The 18,867-nt window shown below is 38.0% G+C and overlaps 1 protein-coding gene across 7 annotated transcripts in view; it reads left to right on the top strand.

The window, feature by feature from the left end:
- The window catches only part of TBL1XR1 (TBL1X/Y related 1), a 119,174-nt gene extending 100,632 nt beyond the window's left edge, over nt 1-18,542 (top strand). For all 7 annotated transcript variants that reach the window (XM_074878523.1, XM_074878522.1, XM_074878524.1 and 4 more), the window contains 11 exons: nt 1,363-1,495; nt 1,695-1,836; nt 2,139-2,202; nt 2,303-2,400; nt 4,170-4,230; nt 5,454-5,575; nt 6,076-6,150; nt 9,860-9,987; nt 10,166-10,331; nt 11,218-11,319; nt 13,168-18,542. In XM_074878523.1, the coding sequence (XP_074734624.1) occupies nt 1,363-1,495; nt 1,695-1,836; nt 2,139-2,202; nt 2,303-2,400; nt 4,170-4,230; nt 5,454-5,575; nt 6,076-6,150; nt 9,860-9,987; nt 10,166-10,331; nt 11,218-11,319; nt 13,168-13,194 (1,118 nt within the window). In that variant the 3' untranslated portion in view covers nt 13,195-18,542. The remainder of the gene's footprint in view (nt 1-1,362; nt 1,496-1,694; nt 1,837-2,138; nt 2,203-2,302; nt 2,401-4,169; nt 4,231-5,453; nt 5,576-6,075; nt 6,151-9,859; nt 9,988-10,165; nt 10,332-11,217; nt 11,320-13,167) is intronic.
- The last annotated feature ends 325 nt before the right edge of the window (nt 18,543-18,867 follow it).

Genomic DNA, 18,867 nt, shown 5'->3' with positions numbered 1-18,867 from the left:
CTTCAGTTGTGATTGGTGAAAACTGAGTTTTATTTGTCATCACTGGTCAAAGGAACATACCTGATGATCAGGCTTAGTATCAAAAACTTAAGGTCAGGCATTAAAATGAGATTTTTTTGAAAATACTGTTCTGGAAGTCTGAATTACGCATTTAAGAGGGGGAGTTACAGCTCTTTCTGTTAAAGCACCTGAAGAAAAGATGTTTTTGAGAGAATATTCCTATGGAGCCGTGTACAAGTTTTTCATTTTACAGCTGGATTTTACTGGTTTTTTTCATTATTATATATGATAAATAAAGTGTAAATATAATCTTTGGCTTAAACAAGCTCTCTACTTTGGCGCTTTCATTTAAAAATCTCAGAAGAATATTTGCTTGTTAACTGTGAACTGGATAAGAGTAAGCGTAAACTTCAGATCTCCGCTACTGTGAACTGTGATATACCAGCAACCCCTACTGGCTGGTATACCAAATTATACTGGCATTGGTTCTCTTTAATTGAAGCAATGCTTTAAATGGTGTTCTTTCTTAAAAATATGCATGTTCTAATAGCTTTTTCTGTTTTCTCACACATACAAACAGTGACAGAAACCCTTAATGTTAAATTAAGCAATAGATGTGAAACGGTTTGTTTAACCACAGGGAATAAATATGGAGCAGGTGAACTGTTCAGCATTTTTTACATTCTGCATTTACACTCAGTGTGAATTTATTTTTAATAATAGAAAATGATTGATGGTAGCTGCCAAGAAAACTGTTTTGTTGGTTGAATTACCCCCAGTATGTTTTACAGAACAATATGGATCCAGTATCACTTCCACGCAGAAAGCTATGTATTGCCACAATTCCACTGTAACTGCTGATGCAGTTTAAAAAGCTCTGTTATCAGTTTACCGTATCACCAAATGTTATCATATTAATTAAAGCCATTTTGTAAATGAAGTGTCTGAGATGGAGATTTAAAACCTGTTTGACTGCACTTGGTGAAAAGAGAGATTTTTGAAAATGAATGTGTCATAAACGTATTTTTAAAGCACAAGATAGACTAGTAACATATTGTACTATGCAGTATCATGCCTGAAAAACTCTGAGTACTTTTAACATCAGTGTTAATTTTTTTCTATGTTAAAAAATAAACTTTTGGCCTCAATTTTGGAGTTTCAAAATTAAATCCATTTGGATGCTGAGGTTTAGAAGGGCTAAGAGCTTCCTCACGTTTTTGAAACTCATCTGCTTATAGTACTTCATAAATTGGAACTGGAAAAATAAAGGAACTTTGCAGCCTTGAACCATATAGTAGTTAAAATGTATTGTCCCAAAATATTAAAATCCACCTCTCTCTACTGTGGTTTCCCATAATGCAGATAATCACACAGATATGATGGAAGTAGATGGAGATGTTGAAATCCCTCCGAACAAGGCAGTGGTGCTGCGTGGCCATGAATCTGAAGTATTCATCTGTGCCTGGAATCCCGTCAGTGACCTTTTGGCCTCAGGGTACGTGCATTAACCATGTATGTGTGTAATACCGGTGCTCGCTGGCATACTGAGATACATTGATGGTAACAACTTAAAATAATACCTGCCCCAACGCCCTCTACATCAAATGCAACAATGTTTGCTGTATTCAAAGGAATACTTTATTAAATGGAATTAATTGGGAGAAGGAGTTATGTTGTCGTTGACTGTTTTGTAGATCTGGAGATTCGACAGCACGGATATGGAACCTCAGTGAAAACAGCACGAGCGGCTCCACGCAGCTGGTACTTCGGCACTGTATACGAGAAGGAGGGCAGGATGTACCCAGCAACAAAGATGTGACATCACTGGATTGGAACGTAAGTGGAAATGGTAGTGCTCAAAATACTTCGAGAAAATTGTACCTATAATTTTGCATAGGCAAACTTTAGGTGACAGCAACTGTGCATCCTCTGCTACGGCTCCTGAAATATTTCTATTTTTGAGTTGCATTGTAATTTCTTGTACTGTACTTTGGGGACTTCTTTTTAATAAGTTGCAGTCAATGGAATAAATATCATAAATCTTACACAGATGTATTCTACCTGAAATTTGCTTTGTGCTCTTTAGCTTTGAGTTATACATTAAAAATAAATAAATAAAAGAACCTTTTTGCTGGCAGAGTGAAGGTACACTTCTAGCAACTGGGTCTTACGATGGCTTTGCAAGGATATGGACTAAAGATGGTAAGTGAAATACTTTAATTTCCAGTGTATTTTCCTGTATTGTGGCTCACAGCATAGTTTTTTATTTTTTTAATGTATTCATATCAATATAAATTTTCAGGTAATCTTGCCAGCACCTTAGGGCAACATAAAGGTCCTATATTTGCGTTAAAATGGAACAAGAAAGGAAACTTCATTTTAAGTGCAGGAGTGGACAAGGTGAGATAATCTTTGGTAAAATTAAAATTCTTTCCTTCACCATTATAATCTAATTGTAAGCATATTAGCAAAGCTATAGAAAGTAAGTAGATTAAACTAAAGGCATGAGACGTAAATATGTACTTACAAAGAACTTGTTATGCTAGCTGTGTTTCCTTGTGTTTTATAGTAGTTTATTGAGATATTTTAATTTACTAGATTTCAGTGCTCTGGATCTCTTCCCAATTAGGTTAGCCTAAGTTGGAAAGTAAGTGCATTGAATGCAGGAATGTTTAACCTTTGTGAAACAGAGTCATCTAAAATTTAGTGAAGCATTTTATGCAAAGTCTCAGAAAAAAAATCATACTGGAAGAATAGGTTCAGGCTGATTTTGAGATCAGTCAAGCCTGAGAATGATTGAAAAGGTTAGCGTTGGAACATAAGAAAAGTCAATATATCTGACTGGGGAGGTGCCAGTAGCATAATGCTATGAAGCTCATTGTTTAACTGTGTTTTATTTTACATGTCTAAACAAACTTAGACTCACAAGGTCTTTAAATTTAAAGCTGTTGTTAGTGTGAGAGATTTTATGAATGGTAGGAAGGGCACACAGTGATGAAGAATAAACTTAAGATTAATTCAGAAAATAGAAGACACTATTCAAAGAGTAAGAAGAGTTTAGTTTCTCCTCTGTAACTGATTGAAGGTGCGGAAGTATACAAGGCTTTCTTCTAGTGAGACTGGCAAACTGCAGGCTCAGCAAGGCCACAGGCCCACAGTACTTAAAACTGGCAGTGTCACTGTGAAGTAGTAGATTTTCTTCTTTATTTATTATTTTTTTCCTGCACACATTTAACCTGGCTTGCTTTAGTGCCCAGCTTTATAAATGCTTGTGCTGGCACAACGGAAGGAAAAGTCAATGTCTCAAAGCATGGGAAGAATGGGTTTCTTCTTTTGGCAGCTGTGATGGCTTATGCCAGTTTTTAAATCTTTGTGGAGGTACAGCTTTAATTTGCAGAAAATTATTCTGGAAGAGAGAGAAGCCTCGTTTCAGTCAATAAAACTCCTTGGACAAAGCAACTGAGATTATGCTTTGAAAAATATTAACAGAAAGATTGACCCAACCTTATGCATCTCTTCCATAAATAATTTGTGTGGTCAGTTCATGCTTCCACTGAATTCAGTGTCAAAATGTTCATTGATCGTTGAGGTAGGTCAGGAATATTGGCATATAATATAGTGATTAATAATTTTTTCATGTAAGATTTCTTTCATCAGAAGGATATCAGAAGTATTGGCAGAGAACAACTCGGAAGAAAATTACAGCCTTAAATCAAATCTTTCAGATTCTTAAGTACGAGTCTAACTGTTATATAAAGATTTCCGTAGGGTCAAATGAGTGTTTGAAATTACAATTTGAATATACAAGTATTTGAAATTAAAGTAGGTGTATGGAGTGGATTACAAAAATATAAATAGGACTAAAGAGATAAATCTATTTAATTTTTGTTTATAAAAAAGAAGCCCACAACCCCGTTCTTCCCTCCAGACCCCAAGATGTGATCAAACACCTTTCTAATATTGCACATTATTACTGTTTTCTACTGTTGTCTGTAGACCTAATACTGTTTCCTTTACTACTGGGTAAAACACTAGAAATATACACTGGGAGCAGGTTTGGGCAATGGGGAGTAGACTAGGTAGTCTGATACATCTGAATAGTGGTAGTTGTGGGGAAATTAGCAAATTTGTACAAGTTTGTTTATTGTTTATTTATCTGTTTAATACAGACCACAATTATTTGGGATGCCCACACTGGTGAAGCCAAGCAGCAGTTTCCTTTTCATTCTGGTAAGTCTTGATTTTGATCATTCAGGATTGTCATCTGAAAACATGAAAGAAGTGTTATTCATCAAAATAAATTAAAAAATCTGAAGTTTATGGTGCTTATTTACACCCTTTTAAAGTCTTACAGGCAGTCTTAGGGTACTGGCTCTCATATTCATAGTCTTATGAATTTTGAGAATGTAAACAAAGATACAGTTGTTCTGATTGTATAACTTTATCACTCACAATTTTATTACAGTTCTATGAAAGTCATAAGAGATAATCCAAGTATTACTTTCTGTAGTACAGTGGCAGACAAATCAAGTGGGTGGGCCATGAAGGATTTGTGTTTATCAGCTAAGGACTGCATTTGTCATCTTCCTGCTACAGTAATCCCAGCTCCGCATCCCATTGTTCTGCGCTGCCTGCTGTGCTGTCCCCAATTTGTTTGGCCACAAACCAGCTGAAAGGCTGTTCACTGGCCAGCTGGGATGAGAGTGCAGCCTCTCAGGAGGTCAGACAAATTGCTTTGTGGGCTGCATGCTGTGCAAGCCTGCCAGAATCAGCTGGAAAATAGAATAGAGAGATGACGAACATGTCATTGAAGGGCCTTTAAGAAACGTGTCTTGTTTCCACTTTTTATTCCGCTCACACTATGTTTTCAGTGGCATGACAACAATCAAAAACATCAATTCTTGATTTATTCCAAGCAATTCTGTGTGCTATCTGCCATAAATATCTTGGCTTGATCAAATGGAATATGTCGCCCATGATTAAGCTTCAAGTTACCACACCTTATAATGCTGGAATTAAGAAAGGAAATATATCATTACCTTTCCCTGGCTGCCATCTATCAGCACAAGCATGGACTGTTAGTGGAGATGAGCTCATGCATGACGATGCGTTAAGTTGTGGGAACCTGTTCCTTATGCTGAGTCTTGAGACTTATTTATAGATGACTTAACTACAGCTTGTTGTCCTGCTGCACTGTCTTCTGTGTAACTATTTCATTTCAAATATGTTCTATGTTTTAATGACTTCTGTTAAATTTTGTTTCCTTTTTTTGTGTAAGACTGGTTTTGGCTGCATTTCTCACTGTTCATAGTGTTTGATTATCTTTAGAACTGCTGTAAAATTAATGGTTGCTTCCTGTTGGCATTTGTTCTAAGGTGGTGCATGCTAAATGTACAAATCAAACTTCTGCAGAATACCTACCATAGTTTTAAATATCTTTCTTTTTCTTTTAGCACCAGCATTAGATGTTGATTGGCAGAGTAACAACACATTTGCCTCTTGCAGTACAGACATGTGTATTCATGTCTGTAAACTAGGACAAGATAGACCCATCAAAACCTTCCAGGGTCACACAGTAAGTACTGGAAAATTGGGGGTTGCTAGATGATATTTTTATTAATGAGAGATTGGGGGCCTGGTGTACTTGCCAGTCTAGAGCACATGTGTAATGGTTGGTCTTTGGCAACAGGTAACAGATACACATACGCAGGAAGTTGTAGTTAAGGTCAAATGGTAACTAGTCTCTATCATTATTAGAACAATTCTCACTCCCATGTGCAGCTCTTTCTACCTGTGCCAGGATGGCATAGCAAAAGTGAGCGTAGAAGAAGAAACATGGTGACTTTAAGACTTTGCTATGCACAGCCTATGTTGTGTAAGAGCATGCATGGGAAAATGTGTTGAACAGGTAGCAAAAAGTTATTGTTATTGAAGGCAAAGCTAGGAATGAAAATTAAATGTTAAAATACTGACAGTTATACAAATACTTATAACTGCTGTCCAACTTTATCTTTTGTAAGCTGTCATTTGTAATGGAAGTGAAGACTCCAATTTATTCTCACTGTTCAATTTTAGAATGAAGTAAACGCAATCAAATGGGATCCAACTGGTAATCTTCTGGCGTCCTGCTCTGATGATATGACTCTAAAGGTAACGGGAGTTCTGGTACTGGCTCGTGTCTTTGTAGGACTCTGGAATGTACACCATCAGCTCGGGCAATCCAGCAGTATCACTGTACTTACTGTGTCGTCTAATATTTGTTCTTTTTTAATATAACAAGATTAGGCAATCCTAGCAAATCCTTGTTAATCAGAGCCAAGCTTTAGACCAGAGAACTTGTTACAGGCTGCCACCCTGAGGCTTGAAGCATGATTTATTAGGTGCTTTTAGCTGTTTACAGAATTAGGTCATTAATCATTAAGCTGTCACACTTTGTGGTTGCTTTTGGTTAAAAGGAAGAGTTGGAATGCATGTTGTGTAATACATACAAGAATGGGTGATTAGTTCCTTTCCTGGATTTCTTATGTTTTCCCCTTCTTTCTAGCTAAAAATTTCGGCATATTGTTTCTTAAGAGACTGTGTGTACTCCTTAGTTTTTCTAGTTCATCAGGAGTCATTCTACAGGTTTCAATTGCACTTACACTTTTCCTCCAAATAATTCATAGAATCCCAGAATGGTTTGGATTGGAAGGGACCTTAAAGATCACCCAGTTCCACCCTCCCTGGCATAAGCAGACACACCTTCCACTAGCCCAGGTTGCCCAAAGGCCCATCCAGCCTGGCCTTGAACCCTTCCAGGGAGGGGGCAGCCACAGCTTCTCTGGACAACCTGTGCCAGTGTCTCACCACCCTCACAGGGAAGAATTTCTTCATTACAGCTAATCTAAATCTCCTCTCTTTCAGTTTAAAACCATTACCCCTCATCCTATCCCTACACTCCCTGATCAAGAGTCTCTCCCCATCTTTCCTGTACCCCCTTTAAGTACTGGAAGGCTGCTCTAAGATCTCCCCAGAGCCTTCTCTTCTCCAGGCTGAGCATCTTCATGGCCTCCTCTGGACTCACTCCAGCATGTCCATGTCCTTCTGATGTTGGTGCCCCCAGAGCTGGACACAGCACTGCAGTAGGGGGTCTCATGAGAGTGGAGCAGAGCGGGAGAATCCCCTCTCTCGACCTGCTGGCCACACTTCTCTTGATGCAGCCCAGGACAGGGTTGGCTTTCTGGGCTGCGAGTGCACATTGCTGGCTCATAGTCAGTTTTCCATCCACTAGTACCCCCAGGTCCTTCTCTGCAGGACTGCTCTCAATCCACTCATCGCCCAGCCTGGATTTGTGCTTGGGATTGAGCTGACCCCTGTGCAGGACCTTGCACTTGGCCTTGTTGAACTCCATGAGGTTTGCACGGGCCCACCTCTCCAGCCTGTCCAGGTCTCTCTGGATGGATCCCTTCCCTCCAGCATGTCAACTGCACCACACAGCTTGGTGTTGTCAGTGAACTTGCTGAGGGTGCACTCGATCCAACTGTCCATGTCACCAGTAAAGATGTTAAACAGCACTGGTCCCAGCACCAACCCTTGAGGAACGCCACTCGTCACTGCTCTCCACTTGGACATGGAGCCATTGACTGCAACTCTTTGAGTGCGACCATCCAGCCAATTCCTTATCCACGAAGTGGTCCATCCATCAAATCCACGTGTCTCCAATTTAGAGACCAGGATGTCATGAAGGGCGGTGTCAAATGCTTTGCACAAGTCCAGGTAGATGACGTCAGTTGCTCTTCCGTTACCCACCAGTGCTGTAACCCTGTTGTAGAAGGCCACCAGATTTGTCAGACAAGATTTGCCCTTAGTGAAGCCATGTTGGCTGTCACCAATGACCTCCTTATTTTCCATGTTCCCTAGCCTATTTACCAGGAGGATCTGTTCCATGATCTTGCTGGGCACAGAGGTTCATAGCAACATGCTTTCTTGCAGAACTGGGGCAAATTTGTGAATGCAGAGAATACTGTAACTTATAGGTAGGACTTCAAGGCACACTAGAGATCCCTACAAAAATACCACCAGGTTAGATGCACTAGAAGAAATGAGGTTGTTCATGTCTGACAGGCTTGTGCCGTTTCCATGGTACAGATGCTTTTCTGTTACTCCCATAGTGCTTTATATTTAGTGGATGTTTTAGCACTCTGTTTGGTAGAGTATCTGCATATGGTTTTTTTTATGTTGACAGCACTGTCCTCTAGTAGCCCTTTAGACAGCGATTTCCATCTAGCTCACTGTTGTTTAATCAGAGAGGGAATGGCTAAACGAGTAGCCAGATATCCCCTCCTCTGCTGACTCAGGCTCTTGCAGTGAAAATAATCTTATCTAAATATAAACATTTGAGTATTAAACCTCTAGTCTAAAGCGAGATGTCTGGGCATCTTTAGTCAACAGAGTGTCTAGCACCACTGAAGAGCAATTCATCCTTTCCTAAGTGTCTTAAGTCAAGTGTAATGAGTAAACCCCTGAGAGCATTGGTGGTTCTCCATTGGCAATGGATGGAGTCAGAATAGCCAGCTTAAGCTAGATATTTAATACTTAAGACAGCTGAAACTCAGGTGAGATGAATTCCAATTTAGAGCTAAGCTGTTGCTGCTGTCTCTGAGTAGAGAGGTGACAACTGGGAACATGTCACCATTTGTGGACTCAGGCAATTCAGGCAATTAACTTCTTGGTTGCTGTTTTGAATTCAGCCCAGCCTGGAAAGAATTTTATCATTTTGTTCAGGATTAACTGGAAGACCAATTGCTTGTAGATCAGTCTGCGCATCACTAATCACTTGTGGATCGCTTACTTTCAATGGCAGTGGGCATGAATGTCAGGTTTTGAAGCATATGGAAGATGCCTAGTGTTTTATTTATTTATTTTTCTCTCTTGTGATGCCAACTTGATGTTCTCTAGGGCAGCTAACAAGGATTCTTTTTGTCTATACTAGTTTTGGGAAGAGAAGCTAGATTTTGATCCCATCAATTCAAACTGGAAATACAATTTGAATTCTGTCTGCACATTGAAAATCAATTTCTCCTTCAGTGAGGCATCAGTTCTGAAAAGCATCATTTATATAAACATACACCTCAACTGCATCTTAAATACAGTTGGGCTTAAACATGATCCTGTTAGCTTTTTCTAACAAAAGGTGAGCTAAAAGCATTGCTGAAACAGATAGAATTAAAAAAAGCATTCAGATGATTAGCTACCATATCAAGTTTCACATTTAGGAAAAGGTATAAAAGCCTTCCAAAATCCCTTCTGTAGTGGCAATACAAACTTTTACTAGAATAAAGTTATTTTGTTGGAGTCCTAAGGAACTGCGTGAAGTACTGAACAAACACCTGGCAAAGCAAATCCTAACAAGCCAGGAAAATGCCATAATGGTTTTTGCAGTATGGTCTATGGCTTTGTATGAAAACAGAAAATTTCTCTGCTATCCCTTTATTTCACTCAGTCTGTGTAGCAAGAAGTTCATTTAAAAATAAGACTGTGATATTTTGTCAACTCAGACATGAGCATATATGTATTGCTCTTCTCATTTTAGCATCTGTTCTCATCCCTGCAGTTTTCAAGGGGCTTGTAGTTAACACATGCAGATTGGTTTCTATAGACAGTACCTTTATTACTGATTAACCGCACCGGGTACTTATAACTTAAAGAATGAAAGGTACTGGAATAATACTTGTCATAATTACTCTAGAAACCCAGTGGTCATAGCAAATGTTTTGTAGCCTAAAAGATAGCAGTCAGCCTGCAAATGATAAAGAGGAGAGATGTAAAATGTATTTTATTACAATTGTGCTAAATATCTTTTTTTCCATTTTTATCATAGATCTGGAGTATGAAACAAGACAGTTGTGTCCATGATTTACAAGCACACAACAAAGAAATTTATACTATCAAATGGAGTCCTACAGGACCAGGAACAAATAATCCAAATGCCAATCTTATGTTAGCAAGGTACTATTTAATCCTGGTTTTAAATGCCTGCTAAGCATTATTTTTACTTCACTCTTTAAATATGTAGGTTCACAGAATATTTTGAAGTGTGTAGGATGCTTTATCGTATTGCGTTTTTATTAGTAACAAAAATATGTCAAATTGAGAGGTAATTAATCCGTGTTTTTTCCCTTGACAGTGCATCCTTTGATTCTACTGTTAGGTTATGGGATGTAGACAGAGGAATTTGTATTCATACTCTGACAAAACATCAAGAACCTGTGTACAGTGTAGCTTTCAGTCCTGATGGCAGGTACCTGGCCAGTGGCTCCTTTGATAAATGTGTACACATCTGGAATACACAGGTATAGCCCTTCTGTCTGCTTAGAAGTTTGTGTTTTGGTCTTTTCCATCAGCACCCTTCCAGACTTTTTGCTTCATCATGTTTCGGCCACAAAGAGCTTTGCCATTCTGAACACGCTGATTCACTTTCTCTTTGTTCTGAGGTTACTTCTGTTAAAGGATGTACATCTAATCTCTCTCTTTGAGTGCTTGCCTATGGTGAAGTAATAATTGTCTTTACTTAGCAAAAAAACTCAAACAAACAAAAAAAACCCACAAAAGAAAAAGGCCACTGCGAAAATGCATTTGACAAAGTGTCTCCAATAACATGTTGCATCCAAAAACTGTCTTTGTTAACTCTGAACTTTAAACTCCTGATAAAACACATTTGCTGTGAAAAATGATGACTGGATGTAGACATACAAATCTGATAGATATTTCATTGGATTTCACTGAAAAACAAGAGAATGTAAAGTGAGAGAAGATGATGATGACAAAATGTTTCTATGTAACTTTCTAAGAAAGGAAACTTACTTGTTTTGTATTTCTGGCAAAAATAAGGCTGATTGCAAATGAAAGTTGAAAGACCCTTATGTTAGGCAAGATGTGATCTGTGGCTACTGGGAACTGGATATTAAAGAAAGGCTTGTTTTACTGATTGGAAGTAGTTATGACCATCCCCGGTTCTTCCTGTCAAACACAAGAGATCAAGATGTGATAATTGTGTTTGTCGTGTCCTTTAACACAGTGCTGAGATTGTCCATGAGTCTCATCTGGACCATTTTCTCTGAGAATTTCAGCTCTTAAAAACAGTGGGAAAGTTTTACATGTTGTACAGATTTCACTTGTTTGCATTGATTTTTTTTTTTTTTTTTTTTAATATTAATTACATGTTTTGTCCCTTTTTAGACAGGTGCCCTAGTTCACAGTTATCGGGGAACAGGAGGGATTTTTGAGGTTTGCTGGAATGCAGCAGGAGACAAAGTTGGAGCAAGTGCTTCAGATGGTTCAGTAAGTGCTGTGTGACTTGGTTGACGTTCTAACAACAAGCATCTTCTGGGAAAGTTTTGACTAACAATGGAGAGAAAATTTCCTTCTGTAGCTGAGTTGGAATACAGCCAGCTCACGTGTAGATTTTTGCCTATATAAGGGTGCTCTAATGTTGTAAGGAGAACGTCCTTATTCTAGCCTAATGCATTACTGTTCTAAACCCTCCAAAAATCTCAGCAGGTGAAGGTGCCTCTGACTTAAATTTTCTGTCCGTGCTGGGGCTTACTTTGGAAATGTGTTCACTGTGGCTGGTCTTTTCACTGTAGTCTTGGAAACAAGTTCGGTTTTGCCTCTTTGCCCTTTTCAGTGTAGGTGATACTATAATGATGGAAGTAAAATATCTTCTGCATTGTGTTTGACAAAGTACAGCAAAACAAAGTACAAATTTCTGAATGCTTGTAATTAAAAAGGTCCTAAAAATGATGGGAGCTATATGTAAATATATGTAAATACAGTCTGCTTGCTTTGCTTAGAAGAAGCAGGCAATAAAATCATATGTTTAACTAATCATGAATGCATCCCCTATCATCTCATAGTGGTGTATCGTAGCATCACCTCCTAGCTCTTCTGACATTACCCTGCAAAGTACTGCAGTAAAATATTAACATGCAGTTCTTCATAACAAGTAAAACATTTGTTTTTTGCTTGCTTCTCTTTTGCCATGGTTTTAAAAGAAAGGAGAGGAGAGCCTAAGGAAAAGCAAAATTAGAATAAAATAAGAGTGATAAAGGAATTGTATTTTGAAGTGCTGTAGCTTAAATAACAAATGTCAGCAAAAAGCAACCCCGGTACCTTTGTAGTCCAGAGTCTCAGGTAGTATCTTAACACAGGTGCCAAAGCGTTCTCCTGTCCTGCAGGCTCCGTGCTGGTAAGCAGGGTCGCTTTGTGAGAGTTCTGGACAGAAAATAGGAAGTTCTGAATTTTAAGTAGATTAAATTCTAGAGAACTAATTTTGATTGGTCTTTCATATCATTTTAGTCTTATAAGTATAGACAATATCATAAAAGGAATGAAAGCTCAAGGCATATCCTGAGTAGAAATTATCGTTCCCCCCTGGATGACCCTTTTATGTACATGTTGTGTAACCTTTCCAGTCTTTCAGTTAATTTGGTGCAGGAGGCTGATTGTGCTTGCAACAGTTTTGTTTTCACTCAGTTTCTGCTCTTTTAAAAATGTTGGTTTCATTTTGTTTTATATTGTTTGCTAGTGAAAGCCCTTCTCATCCCCTCTGTTTTAAATGTACTTATAGCAGGTAATAACTAAGCAAAAACTTTTGAACTGTGTGATGACTAAAAGCATAGCTTGTGTATGATTATATTTTACTAGTATATTTCTATATCTGACAGAACTAGAAGCACTACTTAGTGAAGATTTTGAGAAGACTAAAACTGGAATTTGTATACCGTTAACTGTTTTTTCAGAATTATTCTGGTCAATTCTAGTATCTGCCCACATATTTTTAATTTAATTTTACTGTATTTTTATAACCTAGATTCAAGTAAGTTCTTGGCCTCATTTCTTAAATAATAGGCAAACAGCTTACATAAGATGTTGTTAATATTCTGACAGTAATTCATTAGGCAGCAATAATACCCTCAGCACCTGGGTCTGGCTGGGTGCTCATAAACAAAGTGCTCACCTGGTGACTTCCCCCCCCCCCCCCCCCCCCCAGTCTATTGTTAATAGATATAAGATTAAGCTTATACAATCTGTCTCATAGGTTTTGCTCAGATACTTAACACAGAATTGTATAAACGTGTAGTATTGTGCAATGTGCAATTTCTGTATATGGATTTCTTTTTCTTGCAGGTTTGTGTATTAGACCTACGGAAATAGCGCTACTAGTTGGAAGCCATGGACCGACTATGAATGTGTACATAGCCAAAATGACTGTCCCTGACCCATGTACTGCTATAGTCCCAATTGAACCATGGCCAGTCCACTACAGCCAAACGTAAAAGAAATATATACATATACTGTATATAAAAAAAGAGAAAAAAAAAAAAAATTACACCCTGAAGAGGATGACAGAGTTTTGTCACAGCTTGTGAATCCTGTTCACCAAGTGCTGGAATCTGCTGTGCCCCAAAATAACACTTAAAGGTTTTGGATATGAAAAACAGAAGAGAGAGCGAGAGAGAGAGAAATATACCATATACAAGAGCAGACCCATATACATACCAAATTCAGAAGATACTAATGGCAGCCTTCATTACCCCTTCCCCCCTTTAAATCCATTATGACAATGGATTGCGGGGTATTTTTGTTTTCCTTCTCAGTAGTTGAGCAGTTTGTGTGTACAGAGAATGGACTTGAAATCTGCAGCAGTAGTTTTTTCTTTGATTTTAAACATTGGGTTTTCTGTTTTGTTTTGGTTAAGTTTATGGATGCATGAAGTAAGGGAGTGAATTAGTTTCTTGTTTATATTTTTTTCACCTTGGAAAAAAAAGTTTCTTTGAAACATGTTTTAATGCATTCTTTGAAGAGGTAGATTGAACCTGATAATGTTTGGTACATTTTGTGGCTCCCAGAGCACAATTTTGTGAACAGAGGGAGGGTGGAAAAGGGATTATGGAGAGAGAAGAAAAAAAACCACCTTCTTTGAGGTGTGATATTTCACGTCCTGCTCATCTACGAAGTATGACAGTAATGGGTATAATGCTATGTTTTATTTTCTGGTGACATGGCTGAAATGCAGTAGTTTCTTATTTGGGACATAATTCTGCCAAACTTAAGAATAGAAGGGCACAAAAATACAGAGAAGAAAAATACAGGGATGCAAAAAAAAAAAAAAAAAAAAAAAAAGAGGAAAAGATGCATCTTCTGTTGCTTTAAGACCATAGCTAAAATATGGTTAAATTGTGCACTATTGTGAAAAGGAGCAAAGTATAGCTGGGGGATTGTTTTTTAAGAGGTTAAGATCTTTCTGGACAAGGGTTCATGCCACAGCTTCTTTGAGAGTTGCCCATCATTATTTGTAGGAGCTTAGATGTATAATTGTAACCAAACTCCAGTATTAAAAGTATCTCATGTAATTTTTCTTTATTAAAATAAAATCTTTGGCATATATTTGATAACACTGCCATTAAGAGGCAAAATGTTTACTACCTTAGATTTAAAAAAACTTAAACAGAGGACTTGCTTCAAGTTTATTTTAATAGCAGTGATTCAGCTTATTTAAAAGATGAATACTTGCACTAATTCCCCTGCTGCTCCAGTCCTGCAGTTTATTGTATCTTGTGACTACATTTTTTTCCAAATATAGGGTAGATGTAAGCTGCTATTTTTTTAATAATCACTACTATATAGTGTCTTTTACTCTGTTTACAATATCAAGTATTTTTCTTACAATGACAGATGTATATGGCAAACCTTTTTCTGCTCATGTGATTAAAAGTATACTGATAGTGATTTTATTTGTAAATGATAGCATGAGGTTGTGTTTACGCGTATGTGTAGTCGAAAAGGTTGCATCATGTCTTGCATAAGATTCCAAGAGTGTAAATTTATAAAAAGAGAGGTTGTCAAATTTATGTCACAGGCGTTTTACTTAAGAAATGGTTTATATTACAGAGCTTTGCAAAGTTATCAGTTTTATAACACTATTTCAATCACAAATAATTTTGTGGCTTCTGATTGCTAGTCTCCAACCTATTTTGTTTTGGTTCGGTTTGTTTTTTTCCCCTCCAAGTTAGGTATAAATTGATTTAATTGAGATAATGCAGCTTTGACATTTTAACCATTGTTCTTTAGGCATTGATTTCTGCTATTTACATGGAATAAACACGACTTGAAGCAAGTCTGAGTTTGGCTAAGGTAGGGTAGCAATTTGCCAGTGGTAAAGAGAAGTCATCAATACATTCTTTATATATATATACCCCAGGATTATAATACTATCATACACAGCATTTAAAACCAACAAAAAGTCATATCCATAAAGACAGTCATCCATGGTGGTTCGGTGCCAGCTATTTTTAGGGTTTTGGAACATATTACAAATGTTTAGAGCAATTACCCTGTGAGTTACAATATGTAGGAAACCTAATATATTGAGTGTCTGGCACTTGAAATACTGCTTTTATTGCTGGAGGTCCATGACTGTGGCTGACCTCTGTCATTTAATGAAAAAAAAAATAAAAATAAAAAAAAATTCTGTGCAATAATTTTAAACTGTGCTCCCAGGAATAGACACAAATGTTTTGAGTATGTTTAAGCTGCATTTTTCGTTTAGCAATGCATTTGTCAATTGCACTGAATTTAAACCTGAAAGTCAGAAGTGATTCTTGATAGTACTTTTGTATTTTAATATGGACAGTTTATTCATTTTCATAAAAGTTATTGGATGATTCTTTCAGCCAATCTAAACAATTGTGGTGGAATTCTGTGACATAGCTGCAAAATCACACAGCCATGTTTTAGGGTATTGCCATTTTCCTCTTTCTCAATCATCAGCTGTTTTGGTTGTAATTCTAGTTGCTTAAGCATAGTATCACATATTCAGAAATAGATAAAACAGAGCTTCAGTATCACAGGTCCAGGGTTTTCAGGTGCTTGAAGCGCAGTCCGGCAGGAACGTCAGATCTGTTGACTTGAGTGCTCTGGACGCGCAGGCTGAGACCCCCAACCTGGTGTTAATCAGCAGTGCCCCACTGTAGTGGAATGACGCCAGCTTCCACTAGCAAAGGATCTGGCCAATAGATATTTTATTGTTGTCCTTTACTAGCATGCCACAGTGCTGCTCCTGCTCACACCTCTTCTCGCCTCTTGTTTTATACACTGTTAAATGCATGCATGCAAGGTGTGCTAGGTTCTGTGATTATGTGAAGCAAAAAGAAAAAAAAAAAAGAGAACCATGACATTAATTATTATCTTTTATAGCACAAAGACCTCGTATTCAATAGTGAGGTAGACTGTCCAAATTGTTCCTTTAAATTGAGTATGCCAAATGTCAGTAAGACCCTAACTTTGTCTAAACATATGCACATGCTTAGTCTTACATACCGAGTAATTCTGTTGCGCCTGTTTTCCAAGTGTAAAGGCAAACATGTGCATAAGCCTTTGCATACATTACAGTTCCTATTTTTTCCAGTTCAACAAGTTAATGGGCAAATATCCAAACAGGGGATAAAAGGAAGGGGAAAAACCGGGCTCAGAATTAATGATGGAATAAGAAATGAACTGCTCTTGAGTTGGCTGTCTTTCTATGCATCCATCTCAGAATCCCGTTTCTCGTTTCTGCATAATTAGGTCCAGGTTTCTGTAGAGTTCCTCTTTTTCTATTTTTACTTTACCTTTTCCTGCATTTTTAAATTGATGTAAAGATTCCCAACCAGTGGACTTTTTAGTGTAGTTAAGAGAATATCTAGGTCCTCATAAAAGCTTTTTTAGACTCTTTGTAATGTTGATAAACTCAGTTTATTCTGGGACTACAATTGTGCAGGGTTATTTAGCGTGTCTACTAGATGATTGGAAATCTTATATGAAACACTAAAAGTGCCTCTTTTTCTGGGTTGGGTGGAGGGAGGTAATAGTTACCAGAGTCAGAATGACATGGCATTTTGAAGCATGTTTCTTGATTTCATGACACTTTAATGCATCTTGAGAGAAAGGCCAAAGATTTCTACCAATTTTAATTAATTTTCATTTTAAAAAGCACTCCTTTTTCCTTACACTGCTTACCTCATGCTAGGGTATTTAATGGGACACTGTACCTTTGAAATGTTCTTTGTGTTTAGGAAGGTTAGTAGGTGGCACAGGGCGGTTGCGCCAGTTTGCCTGCGGAGCAGTCTTAGCAATCAGCTGATGCATTTCGTTCTGCTGAATGAAGGAATTTCATTAAAATCGCAAACTGGGTTTTTCAGCTTGTAAATAAAAGGTTGTATGTTTTTGTCTGTTTAGCAAAGAGGAGCCTTGGGACCTGATTTTTCCAATCTTTACTTAACCAGAAATCCCATTGTCTTTCACTTCATGAGAAAACCTTGCCAGAATAAGCGTTGGAGGCGTTGGGTCTGGGTCGTGCCGTACAGCGTGCCGCGTAGGTAAAACGAGCCACATCTGACTCGAGCTAAGACTCCCCTTGGCTTCGGCAGGGTTTTGCCAGAGCAGGGCCTGCCGGATTTAGCCCAGTGTTCCTTTCTCATTGACAAGCGTGATAGCTTCTCCCTTCACAAAGTCCTGTAGAGCCGTTCCCCAGTGGGATCAGTTTCACACTCTCCAGAAGTCTGAAGAAAGCAGAAGCAACATTGTGGCATGTTAGAAGCAAATATGGCTTCGGGAGACAGCAGTAAATCTCCATCAGGATCCCTGACATTTTCCGTAGGGAGAGAGCTGTGGATCAGCCTTCACTTCTCCCTCTAGAGAAAGCTCTGAAATACCACGTTCTGTGAAAGTGTGACTGTCTTCACTGTCAGTCTGATGGAAGGCAGACGAACCAGGAAAATCTGCCATTTCTTGTGGATTGCAGATTTAGTGTTAATAGTGCTTCAGATCAGTAGTTTTGAGTACATAATTCGCTTTCTCTGCCTTTAAGTTTGAAGCTTGACAATAACTTGAGGCATGTTTTTGTTTTGTTTTCTTTTTTAAATAATCATTCATTTTTACTTCATAATGTTTTTTGACATTTGTGGGTAAATACAAGAAAACAGTCTGCATGTTGTTGCTAGTCCAGTGTACTTTGCAATCTTGTCCTCAACAGACTGCAGTGTGCAGAACAGTAATTCTAGAATACAGAAGTAATTTTCTCTCTCTCCTGACATTGACATTGTAGTTGTAATGGTTTCATTTGGAGTTACAAATCCTTTGGGTCTAATTCTGTGAGCCTACCTATAGCACTGGATTAAAATGTCTGCATCATTTCTTCAGTTATCCAGTTAAATTACAACTGTTGTAAAAGTGTAAACCAGCCCATGACAGTTTTTTGTACTTGTTTAAAGGACTTTTATTGTTCAGTTTTCATGATTATTGTCTAAAGAAGACTGATATAGATGTTCTATACTGTCCTGGACCATGTTAATTACACTTTATGATGTATTTTGGTTCTACATCACAATGATTTGTCCCCAAGGCCCTTATATCCCTTCTAGGCACATTTTCTGTTGCAGTTTCCCTTTGCATTGTATTGCTTTGACAACTGTAATTTGAATCAGATCTGAAAGAGGTCCAGAATAAAATATATTTTGATATTACCTTGGCTGAATGTAATTTTAAATGCTTGGTACAGAAGATTTACAGATGATTATGTTGGGGAAGTGATAGACTGAAACACTATTTTTAATATTAATTTTGGCCCATTTTCACGTAAGGCAGTATGTAAGAAGCAGTGGGAGGCAATACATTGTACAGCTACATATTCTTTATGAACATACAGTGCTGCAAACGGTGAAGCTGTCCTCTGCCACCGCTTACCGCTGCGCGTTTGATTTAGACAAACTGCTTTCTCACGTGTGCGTTTGCCGTGCTTCAGCTTCTCCTCACCCATACGCTCATGGAAGAGAGACTGCGTCTAGTGAC

The sequence above is a fragment of the Strix uralensis genome, chromosome 9 (assembly GCF_047716275.1).
Source record: "Strix uralensis isolate ZFMK-TIS-50842 chromosome 9, bStrUra1, whole genome shotgun sequence".
In the NCBI taxonomy this organism is placed as follows: domain Eukaryota; kingdom Metazoa; phylum Chordata; class Aves; order Strigiformes; family Strigidae; genus Strix; species Strix uralensis.
The sequence above is the reverse complement of the archived record's forward strand: the minus strand, read 5'-3'. Positions and strand labels throughout refer to the sequence as shown.